Source organism: Meleagris gallopavo, chromosome 5 (genome assembly GCF_000146605.3).
Source record: "Meleagris gallopavo isolate NT-WF06-2002-E0010 breed Aviagen turkey brand Nicholas breeding stock chromosome 5, Turkey_5.1, whole genome shotgun sequence".
Lineage (NCBI taxonomy): Eukaryota > Metazoa > Chordata > Aves > Galliformes > Phasianidae > Meleagris > Meleagris gallopavo.
In genome coordinates, this window is record NC_015015.2 from 4,290,426 (window position 1) to 4,302,566 (window position 12,141).

General features: G+C 43.6%; 1 protein-coding gene across 11 annotated transcripts in view; it reads right to left on the reverse strand.

Moving 5' to 3' along the window:
* The window catches only part of NAV2 (neuron navigator 2), a 332,145-nt gene that overhangs the window by 147,440 nt on the left and 172,564 nt on the right, over positions 1-12,141 (reverse strand). The window contains exon 1 of one of the 11 annotated variants that reach the window (XM_031553399.1): positions 10,155-10,246. The exons of the other annotated variants lie outside the window; for them this stretch is intronic. Within the exon in view, the coding sequence (XP_031409259.1) occupies positions 10,155-10,205 (51 nt within the window). The 5' untranslated portion in view covers positions 10,206-10,246. Of the gene's footprint in view, positions 1-10,154; positions 10,247-12,141 lie in introns of those variants that run through there. 11 annotated transcript variants of the gene reach the window in all.

The following is a 12,141-nucleotide window of genomic DNA, read 5'->3' on the forward strand; positions in this document are numbered from 1 at the left end:
CTTTTATTTTAAGCCGTGTTCTTAACATAGTGAAAAATACTTGGTGACAGCAGAGCTTCAATTTGCATGGCTAAGACTGGCTCCTGGAGAGGCACACCAAGGCAAAGAATCTCAGAACGGTTCAGCATCCCGACCAGAGCCAGACTGCAAGGGTTCCGTTCCATTTTAACCATCAAAATAAGCAGCCACATTTTCAGAAAGTGACAGATGCTTCTGAAAAACCCAAACCAGAACCAGATTCCCAGCGTTTTAAAACCTGATCTTCACTTTTCACTGGGGAAGAAGGAATATACACACATATATATTTGCGTAGACAGGCACATAGGGACACACACTCTGCACAGGTATCTGGCCCCAAACGTTTCTGCCAACGAGACCTGCAGATAACATCCTTATGTATGAAAATACTACCAACCAGTAATCCATAGGTGGCAGCATTTCTGTTTCGTTCCGCCATTTACTGTATTGCTATGCCTGTCAGGTATTTGGAGACAGCAAAAAGCTCCCTGCCCACTCTGCAATCCCCAGGGTTTCACCATATTTTACATGAAGAATATGGTGCTCTGCATAAATTGCTCCTGCTGAGAGGCTACCAAGTCTTCCGAGTTCCTTTTTTCCACCCAAACAACAACAAAAAATAAAGTGCTGAATTAATTTCCACAAATATAATAAACCTAATGTAATCATCTTGCAGTCGGCCATCTGTTTCACAGATAGGAATCTAACTGAATCTTCTACTGGCTGCTAACTTCCTAAATTGAATTGTCTGTGATGACCCTGCTTTCAGCTTAGTTCCTCCTGCTCCCATTTAAAGGGTTTGGAGGGTTCTCGATGTAATGATCTATTTGCCGATTATATAGTTTAAGACAACTGGGTGGGTTTGAAGCTGCACGTTTGTCAGCAGATGGAAATAAAATGTGCAGAAAAAGGCAGCACGACTACCTTCAAAGCAACTATGGGAACATGGGAAATAAGTTATCAGGTAAGATGGTAGCCCTTCTTCCACCAGCCTGCATAAAGAAAACTGAGACCTTTACAGTCTATTTAAACGCATCTGTATATTTATGAAGAGTTTACATCCTCTCCTAGCAGGATGTAACTGCAAGTAAACAGAATTTAAGCTATATATAGAAGATGACCATCTTTGTCCCTATGGACATGTGCAGACACGCTGGCCAAGAAGAGCATGGTGACCCACTCTCTGCCTCTGTCATATAGAATGATCTGCATACCACAAAGAGAAAAATTCTGCTTCTTCACTGGGCACTGACCTAACACATGGCTGGGGAAAGCAGGCAGGGCACCAAACCCAGCAAATTCCAGAGGCAGGATGCTGAACTCAGGAGACCACTGGCATAATCTGCTACGGCAAATCCCATGCTCCTAATTAGAGAGGTTCACTGAAGTGACTCAAGGCCCTGCTTTCATTGATCTGGTGATTAAAAATCAATGCTGTAGGCTTTCACCAGAATTTCTCACACAGAACCTCTAACAATATTCCACAGCAGGAAAAAAAAATAAAAAAATCACTCCAGCAAAAAAAGTAATTGTTGCTCTGTTCCTGAAGTTGTATTCAGAAATATACATAGAACACCATCCTTTAACAGTACTGTCAAGAGGCAGATCGATAGTAGATTCCATTTATTCTGAGCACAAAGGATTCCCAATTCCCATTAAACAGCTTTCTGTTAAGTACTAAACAAAATGTTCTACAGTGGTGCATAGATATTATACATTTGACTTTTTTCCTTTCAATTTTGTAAATTTTCTTAGCTCTTCTTCAGGCATAGAACATTTATGTTGATCCATGCTGTATAAATAGTTAAGTGCCCACAAAGGATGCAGGCGTATGTATGAAGCATGTAGGCATGAAGCTGAATGTGGTTTAAAGCAACATCAGACAAGAACACCAGCCTTGTTGCAGATAAAAATCAGATCTGGTAATCATTCAGGAGGGTAGAAGCTACCAGCACAGAAACAAGGCTTATGGACATAACAAAATGAGTTACTCTTTTGCCTGGAACAAGGTTGGAGGAATGCAGAGCAGATAATAATAATAAACAAACATGTGAATGCATATATATAATCGAAAATCTTCACCCAGAATTTAACCACAGACATATTTATATATTCCCTATATTTAGAGGGAAAATAAAGAGCTATCAGAACTAGCTGACTGTTTCACTGCTCTCAGTCAGTATAAATGAAAAGAGGGACTGCAACACTGAATTTCTAAGTTAGAGGCCATGTGTTTTTGGTACGCAAGCTGAAGAGAATCACAGAACGGTTTGGGTTGGAAAAGACCTTTAAGAACATCTGGTTCCAACGCCCTGCTATAGGCAGGGACACCTTTCTCTAGCCCAGGTTGCTCACAGCCCCATCCAGCCTGGCCTTGAAGAGCACTGTATAAAACTTGGAACTGCAGCAGATGAATTGAACAGGCAGATGTTGAGTCGTGAATGAAATCTAAGAGCTGGTAGCACCCTGCAAAGCCAACTGGAGGGCTGCAGCAGGCTAGTCCCAGTGCAGCTCAAACCATGGGCATCGCTGTAAGGGACCTCAGCACGGTGAATGATGGTTACAGGCATGCATGACAGGAGCACACATTTGTCCCTTCTGACAAAGAGCAATAAAGACAAATTCTCAGTGAACTACATAAGAGCTGACAAAGGCAGCAGCTGCTCTGCTCCATAGAGCAAATTTATATTTAGAGAAGCTAGGGAATATAGATCCCTCCAGAAATTCAGTTCTGCTCATCCACTCTGGATCCCAAAGCTACCTTTATACAATGCCATTAACAACAGACTGGCCAAAAAGTTTTGTTGATGTTTTTTTTTCTGTTTATTTGCTTGATTTACACCTAACATTACACTGTCATAAATCTTGCACTTTCAAGCTTCCGATCATGAGATCACCCTGAAGCAACCACAGCCACAAAAAGAATCTGATCACAACAGTGTTGATGCAGCGTGATCCAGAGCCTATCTACTAAATGCTAGCAAAGCCAAGCTTACTAGCACTGGCACCAGCACCCACCCCCACCACAAAATTAAACACAATTAGCATCAGTTGTGTCTAATCAGTAAAGCAGATGTCTAATGATGTAATAAACCTGTAATTTTTACACAGGTTTAAAAACAACCCTCTCCTTTCCATTACTTAGCAAATGATCCATGGGCCCCAAATGTGGTACATACGGCTTTGTGCTATCTTGAGTCCCCCTTATTCTCTAATCAGTCAATTCATCAGCAATCACTTGTCAGCAAAAAAACCCACAACAGTGAGCTTGTTGAGCAAATGTCAGAGAACATTAAATTAACCAGTCAAAGATCAGCAATGAACAGCTGACACCAGACTGAACCCAACACATGGCCTCATTCACATTATTGTTAAGCACACGTAGCCAATCCTCCAAACGCTCTACCTTCAACATGACATTAAAGGATCTTTATTATTTAGAAAATTAAACAAAAATTGCTGAAGAATAGATGGAAAGCCTAACGCTAAGTAAAATTGCTGCTTTTATGCAATTAGATTTAAGGCACTGATGTGGGAGCAGGAGACATCGCTGCATGCATTCCTTCTCTCTCAGCAAAGAAAACAGCAAATCAAGTCGTATTCCAATATTTTTAACACAGGTTGTTGAAGAGACACCCTTAGGAGAAGCACCTCCATGAGTAACGCGCCCAGAATGGCATGTGTACTTCCTCCTCTTATTCCTTGAACACAAGACTTTCCATCTCTGAGGCAATCTCCTCACTTCACTATGCCCATTACCCTTCTCAGCCCAGGTCTTATTTAGGTAACGCTCCTTAGGCACATTCATACTACGCACTTGTGTTGCAGAGGCACATCGCACAACACAGCTGGGGTCTCAGTTGATCAGTCTAGACTTGAGATCAAAATAATGCTTTTCTAAATGCCCCAAATTTCCCTTCTAAATTCATATTTATGAATTATTATGAAAACAAAACCAGAACAGACCAACTCTCCAGTCATCTCATCCTCTATATAGCCTATATACGGCTGATCTTCTCCTAATGTAAACTTCCAACAGAATGTCTTAAATTAAACCCAAGCAACAGATATTTCTACCTTCAAAACTGAGAAATATGTATCATATTTCTCCTGTTGCTCAGGAGAACAAGGCAATAGCTGCATGGCTCTGACCAAAGGAAGCCAGAATTCAAGTAATTTCTTGAGAATGCTGAGGCTACGTATACTCTGTATTGGATCCAATGGTAGTCCAATTCTACCTGCCCTCACCAAAATCATCTTCCCTCCTTCACTTCCACAGTAATTATCCTATCAAAATACTGAACAAAAGTTACATAGGCTCATTTTCCTTGGATAACAGGATTAGGATCATTACAACAAAATCCAGTAACTGCCCAGATAATCTCTATAAGGAATTTGTTATGTTTTCCAAATAAAACCATTTCAAAACGAAGCAGCAGATTCTTTATGACAAATAAATACGATGGAAAGCTTATTGAAAGGGAACAGCAAATACAGCGAGGGTGACAGAGCACTGGAATAGGCTGCCCAGAGAGGCTGTGCAGTGTCCTTCTATGAAGACACTCAAGACCCATCTGGATGCCTACCTCTGCAACCTGCTGTAGGGTTGAGGACTTCAGAAACCAGAAAACTGTAGAAAAGCGAAACAGACTTCAGTTTATTTAAATATCACACAGTAAGATGTTCTCTGCCTGGGAATGTCGTGGAAGAGGAAGAGAACAGCTAGCAGACATGTTGGTAAAAATGCCACAAATGAGTATGAATAGGCTGTGCATATGTCAAAGCAGATGAGCAAAGTTTTGGGACCGCCTTCCACAAAGAGCAAGCAAGATAACGCAAGAAAGAGAATGTAAGCCAATTAGCTTTAACATTTCACATCTATGAACACAATGACAACATTACATTAATCAGTAGGCTGCAACCGTAAGGTCTGATATGGATTTAAAAAAGAAAATCTCTCCACTTCACATCTCATCAAACACCCACCATCTGCAACTATCCTTCTGTGTTCTACAAAGAGGAAGAGCTAGCACAAAAACACATGCCATGGGGAATAAAAGAAATAATAATTAAAAAAAAAATTGGATATAGTTTTTAATCTTCCTTCAGTATCATGTGAGGGACAGAATAAATGATAATCATGCTGTGTTCCCAAAACGCATCCTGTATCAGAAACGGAATGGGTTTTGAAGACTGGCCACAGTCACAGAACAAAATTTAATGAGGCTCAAATCTTTATGCTTGAGTTCTAAATTAAGGAAGACAGACAAAGTGGGAATATTTCAGAAAGCCTAAAACATGCAGTGTATAGCACCTACACACACTTCTAGATTTGCGGTTCTGAAGTTCCTCATGTGATTTTTTTAATGATACGCACAATGAAATGTGATACAACTGTTTTTATAAGCTGTATATTATGCACATTCAAGCATCTGCATGTTATTAAAACTGTTTTCTAGTTTCTTCCTCTGAGTCCTGCAATGACATCAACTTCTTGCTTAAATAATTCTGCTTAATATAACTGTATTTTTAACATTTATATAACACCTGAGTGCCTACATTCTTTAAGGTCTCTTCCAACCCCAAGTGGTTAAGAGACAAGAAAACAGGCTGTTCTTTCAACCCAATGGACCTCGTTTCTTTGTATTGATCTTTCGTAAGGGATACCACAGTTGTGTGTAATATTCTGTACAAGGCTACCAATGCTCCCTGGCAGCTCTGTTGCATTAACATCTCCTTATCACTACAATAAACCCTTTCTAGCACCTTTCTTATGACACTGCAGTTCATAGCCATGCAGCCATTTCTTTGCTGATCCTCCTCAGGAAAAAGAAAGGAAAAAGAAGCGTGTGTCCTTTTAACATGCTGTATGCTTGCAAGCATCCGTGTGAACAAACATTTAACTGTGACTGAATAGACGCATGGGAGATGCATGATTATGTGCAGTAACATCTTTCAGAAACATCCCAGCCTATGGAATGAGGAATTGCACTTTGCTATTTATTTCAACCTTTGTAAAGAGCCAAACGCTAAACCTTTCATCTACACATTTATTTAAAGGCTGAGGTTCCAAACATTTTAATTTGGAAAAAGTTCTGTGATCTGCTGTGGTCCAGTTCCAACATCAAGTCGATTATCAGCTGCAAGATACTACTACAACACGATTCAAGTAAACTGCTTGTAAGTCACTAACACACATAGGAAAAGCTTTAGAGAACTGCAGTGATTCTTTCCCTCAGTGAAAAGTATAGCTAAGTCAGCTAACAAAAATAGGTCTATCAAAATCACAACTTTTCAAGCCTCTCATCATCCCAATTCTTCTCTTACAGTTTTTAACTTAAGCACTTGAAAATCTCTTCCACAATGAAATGTTTCTTCCAAATAAGTATGTTTGCTTTGCTGTATTCTACACATTAATCCAGAAGGCACACTGAGATAAGAGCACTGAAGGGAAATATTTAATAGAAGGGGAAGCCTCATGTAAACTAGGACAGAAATTTTATACACAGCAATAAATCTTTTAACATTCATTTCGATGGACGAGGAACTGTTTGCAAGATTGTATCCTGGGAGTGGTGGTCAATGGCAATGAGGTTCAACAAAGCCAAGTGCAAAGTCTTGCACCTGAGTCGTGGCAACCCCTGCTGTCAGTACAAGCTGGGGGGGGAGAGGGGGGGGTAAGAATGGAGCAGAGCCCTGAAGAAAAGGACTTTGGTGTACTGGTGGATGGCAGCTGAGCATGAGCCAGCAGCATGCTCCTTGCAGCCTAGCAAGCCAACCGCATCTTCGGCTGCATCAAAAGAAGCATGGCCAGCAGGGCAAGGGAGATTATTCTTCCTATAGGAAACAGAATGAAGACCTGACCCATTTCCTCCCTGCATCCTCTGATCCTCAGCAGGAACAACTCTCCCTGGCCCCACCACTAAGGACCCTTACCTGTGCAAGGATAGATGAGAAAGCCTACCTCCTCTCAGCCCAAACGCTTGTGCTCTCATTTCTGTCTTTCCGATATGGATGAGACACTGGTTGGGTTTACCCTTAATGCACATCCACATCAAGACAATCTGTTTACTGCAATGAAAATTAGAATCTGTACAACTTGTACACTTGTACAACTGTACAACTTGTACAGCTTGTACAACTGTACAACTTGTACAGCTTGTAAAAGGGCTACAGACCTCTCAGATTTCAGAGGTATGTCCGCATGCTACAAGGCTGGGGGCTGCTCAAACCCAGGACAACTTAAAATTTGCATACAGAGAAAGGATGACACTTTTTACAGCAATCTTCTATCACTGCAAAAAAACCCAAGGTATTACTCCTTGCAAATTCTCAAAGCCATAAAACAGTGAGTGGGACAGGTTAGATAAAAAAAATAACTGCGTAAGGTGTGTAGCTGACTCATTATGGTTAAACACAAAAAAAAAAAGAGAGGAGGGCTTCACACCACACGTTGAAATTTTGTTCTGCTGGTGTCAACTGTCAAACAGGAAGAAAATCAGATGGAAGCATTTGTTTTTAGGGGCTCAGCAATGAGGAACTCTGGTGTAAAAGCAGTCTGCTGGTAGCCTTGCACATGTAAGCTGCTACGAGGAGTGAGCCACACAAACCCCACATTTTTCTCCTGAGAGATGGCAGTGCTTCAGGAAACGGGCACAGCCCATATTAGCAAACAGATATCTTGATCTGAACATTCAGGGAGAACAGCAATATGTTCTAGTGAAACCGGCAAGAAGTCCATCAGGGTTTCCCAGGAAAGAAATCCAATCATCAAAACAATCTTGTATTGACTAGGTAAGCCAAGATGACCCATGCTGCTTGGAGCAAAGGGTTGGCCCAAGTCACTCCCAGAGGTGACTTCCAACCCTGATGATTTTAAACAACTGAAATAACCAAAGTTACCCTTAAAGGCCTATGTAAAGAACAGACAGCAATCTCCAGGCCCTGGTTACCCCTCTTCAACAGATGCAGAGTTTGTTTTCCTTGTCTGCCTGTCTTTCAGGTGTCCTCAACTTGATTCCTAAGCTGAATTAACAGATGAAATGCCTAAAAAGAAGAGCTGGCCATGAAGGCAGCTACTGTATTGAGAACCCTTTTCTATACCCACAGAAGTAGTGAGCCCCATTTTTAATAACCTAATCAGAAGACCTGAATAAGGCCCTCTAACGCTGTGTTTTCAAGCAATTTATGCTAAGTCCTCTTGGCTTCAACTAATGAAGACGTCTGCCCTAAATGCCACACAATGCTCTTGAAACCTTTTGTATAAAACAAAAGCAAACACACAAACAACATGGCATCTGTTATACTACACCTCTATGTGATGCTAGGCTGTCACTCCTCCAAATGAGTCATGGACAGTATTCTGGAGGAGGAGTAAAGCAATGCTATGTTTTGAACAGAGTTGGTTTTTGCATTGTACTGTTATGGTAAGATGCTCACCTTTACAAATGTATCTGAAAAACCCTGGCAGAACCTGGCATCTGGGGACTCTGTGATGACAGAAGACAAAGGGATTTATCCACTGCTCCCTAAACAGCTCTACACTGCAAAAATGAAATAACCTCTCAATTCCCACACTGTGAATCTCACACAAAGCCCCACCAAGTGGGCTGCCAGCCTGACCAGTTCCACCATCCCCAAATTACAAGTCAACAGCTGCTCTGTGGCACACAGGGAGAGGAAGCTGGGATGGGTTTCCCCACTTCTCCATCTGCCAGTCAGGTACAGCACTAGGGCGAGTAACTTGAGCATTATGGGTTCACTTTCTGTCCCACCTCACCCCGCTGCTGTTTGCTTGCCAAGTGCCAGCAGCTGTCAGGCTGCTGGGTTTGCATTTTGTTCTCTTTAAAATGCAGGCTTCCTACAGGTGCTGATCTTGTTGGTCAAGCCCGTTCACACGCTGTGTAAAAACCAGTGCGCATGCAAAGACTTGTAATACACCTGTGCACACAGCTCTGCTGCTTCCCAAAGAGATCTCACCTTGCATGTGAAAGGGAGGTGGTGGGGCTCCCTGCAACGCCCTTCCCCAGGCTGCTGCTGGAGCCAGGCTTGGGCAGCCCCCACACCACGCTGCATATTTCCACTGCCAGCTCCCAGCTCATTATTCCCACAGGTATTCATGCGTGAAATATCTGATCCTGCGCAAAGAACCGTCTGTCTACCAAGAACAGACCGCTCCTTAAACAAGATGTGTTCATCACATCGTCCCTTGCAAGGAAAGAACTTGCAAACAGAGGGTGTTAAACGATTACACATTTTTACGATCACAGAGCCTGATATCAGGAGGTACCGGGCACCTCTGCCTCCCACACAGATTTCAGATCTGTAATAAATCCACGCTTTCCATTAGAAACTTCTCAGGAAATGTTTTCCTACCAAAACCACATCAGGCTATAATTTTCATTGTTTGAACAACCTGCCAGAGAGAGGGAGAGGGTGTGCAGCGCAGCATAGTCTGAGGCAGGCGCTGCCTGCAGCCCTCCTGCTGCAGGGATTGCTGCTTTAAAGAAGGCTCCCTGAGTTTGAAGCTGAGTTTAATCTCGCCGCGGATGGCAATTCAAGCAGATAGGCAGGTGTGGGATTCCCGGTCTCACTTCTGCTGGAGGAACAGGGAAAGCACACACTTTCTAGCCATAGGGAGCAGGGCTTGTTTTTTGTTTAACTTCTCTGGGAAGAAATATCAGGAATTTGGGATTAGATCAACCAACAAGCAGGACCCCAAAATGCTGTTAACAGACAACAGAATTATTCTAGCACAACTGAAAGAGAGGAGAAACTTTTCAGGAAGAAAGTGCAAAAGAGATGGGTAATATGAGGTGAGAGCTATCTATGCAATCTGCGTCTCGGCTCTGGGTTACAAACGAGCATAAGGACAGAGATTAAACATGCAGAAGAACTTAAAGCAGCCTGAAGGACGAAGTGCAGAGCAGCAGACCCAGCTGGAGCTCTCCTGCCAAGCAGCCCCAGCCCGACTGTTTCCTTACTTACAGGAGGGCTACCTCGCCTGGACAAAGCTCCTGCTTCCTAACGCGAAAAAGAAAAGTGCTGTCCAAATGCCTGCAGTCTCCATAGAAACCGGAATTTCACCATCCAACAGTACGCTCAGGCTCGGAAAGGCTTTGTTTAGAAATCCTTACCAGCTTCATGGTGGTGTTGTTGTGCTCCCAGCGCCACAGCATCGCGCTCATGTCCGCGGCCGAGCACCTGCGGCAGCTCGGCACCCGCTAGGCGCCCCAGTCCGGCTGCAGCACGCAGGTGGGGGCCGGCCATGCCGCGGGGTCAGCCCCAGCCCTGCGCTCCCTCTGCGGGGACGCAGCCCCTCCTCGCCGGGGAAGGGGCTCCCTCAGCCCCCTGGGGCGTTGGGAAAGTCTGCGCAGGAGGGAGCTGTAAGCCAACGCTTCTCCCTATGGGCGGCCGCTCTGGTGAGCGTGCGGAGCTCCGAGAGAGCTGCGGCTCTGGGGGTGCCGGAGCGGAAAGGAACGGTCTGAGGCACGGCAGAGAACCGCAAGGGGTTTCTCCGAAGTTTGTTAAGGGTACAGCAGTCTTTATCAGCTTTTAGTGCAACCCCGGCGGCTGCCGCTTGGATCTCCGTTTGCACCTCGTTTGCTGAACGGGAAAGGACTACATAAAGGGAAGGGGAGAAACAGAGAAGTGATTCAACACGTGGAACAGCACAGATCAACGTCAGGAGCACCGACATCGCGTCTCAAAGAGATTAGTAGGAGTATTTTGGCAGCAAGTACCACGCTACGCCACATTTTCTGTTTTGAAGCTGCAGTAATTAAGGATCTGTAAAAGCCTTTCTGAAGTCCTGTCCCTAACAGTGATGCTTCTGACCTGGACTGCACTCCCGAAGCTGTAGCTGGTACTCTGTTTTTTTCATTTGTTTGAGTGATAAAGAGTAATTATTGAAACAAGCAGTAACCATCTTCCTTCACTGCAAAAAAATTCCCCTACCAACTTTGGCAGCTTGACTAGCTTTGTAAGGAGAAAGAGCTACACGTTAAACTCTTAAGAGTTTAACACTTTACAGTGGCAGGTTACATTTGAACTATGGAAGCAAAACTTGAATCCCTTCCTGAGAATAAAGAACTCTTGTTATTTCTCTTCACGCCAACACAGCCCACAGCACAGAAATCTCTTCCCAGTCAGCCCCCACACAAGCAGGCACCCCACCGAAAGGTCACTCGTACCGCATTCAGCGCAGGGGAAGGGCTGCCACAGAAGAGGTACGGTCAGCAAGAGGGTCGTGGGCTCACACAATGACCTGCTGACAAAGCCTTGAATGAGCGACTGAATGAATGTGCTGCCTGGATGTGAAGCCAAGAGGATTTGTGAAAGAATTATGTCAGAGCACCTCACCGGAGCTCACAGGGGCTGCTCTCTGCTAGCTGAATTGGAACGTGTCCCTCCCAGGATGCTGACACAGTGCAAACATCACCAGGCCTTCCCATGGAAGGTAGGCTCCGACACATCCTAAGCCTCTGACGGGCTGTTCATCGTTTGCCATGTTGAGTAGCCAAATTCAACTGCAGTGTTTTCCCATGTTATCCCTTATGGGTCAAGTGAGCACTCTGAGTATGGGCAGAGATGCTCTCACTTCAGTGGTCGGAAATATTCCTACCACAAAGCAAAGCTCTTCTGAGGCTAGAGTATAAGTTCTGTGCCTCCACATTACTGTTAAAATTAATGCCCTTAATTAAAAACAGTGCTTCTTTTAGCATTTTTTTATTTAATGGACTTTCCTAACTCAGTCTCAGTTTGGGATGAAGATCTGCAGCATCCCCATAGCAGTGCCAGGTGTAACTGGAATTTATTTCTTCTATTAAAAAGTATGAAGGAGCTGCCTTTCATCCACCTTTCGCCTTTAGGTCCCTTGGAAGAATAAAAGAGATGGAGAAAATATTAGTTAACATAGAGCTAAGTTAGACTTTCATGAAAGGACATGACTTGGAGCTCAAATGGGTATCCAAATATCCCTGTTGACATCATGCTCAACAATCCTGTTATTCACTTGTGAGCCCTCAATGACAGAGGAACATGTGGGTCTGCAGCACACCCAGTACTAATGAGACCCTGTGCTTTCCAAATAGTACTGCTGGAAAAAAAAAAAAGAAAAAAAAC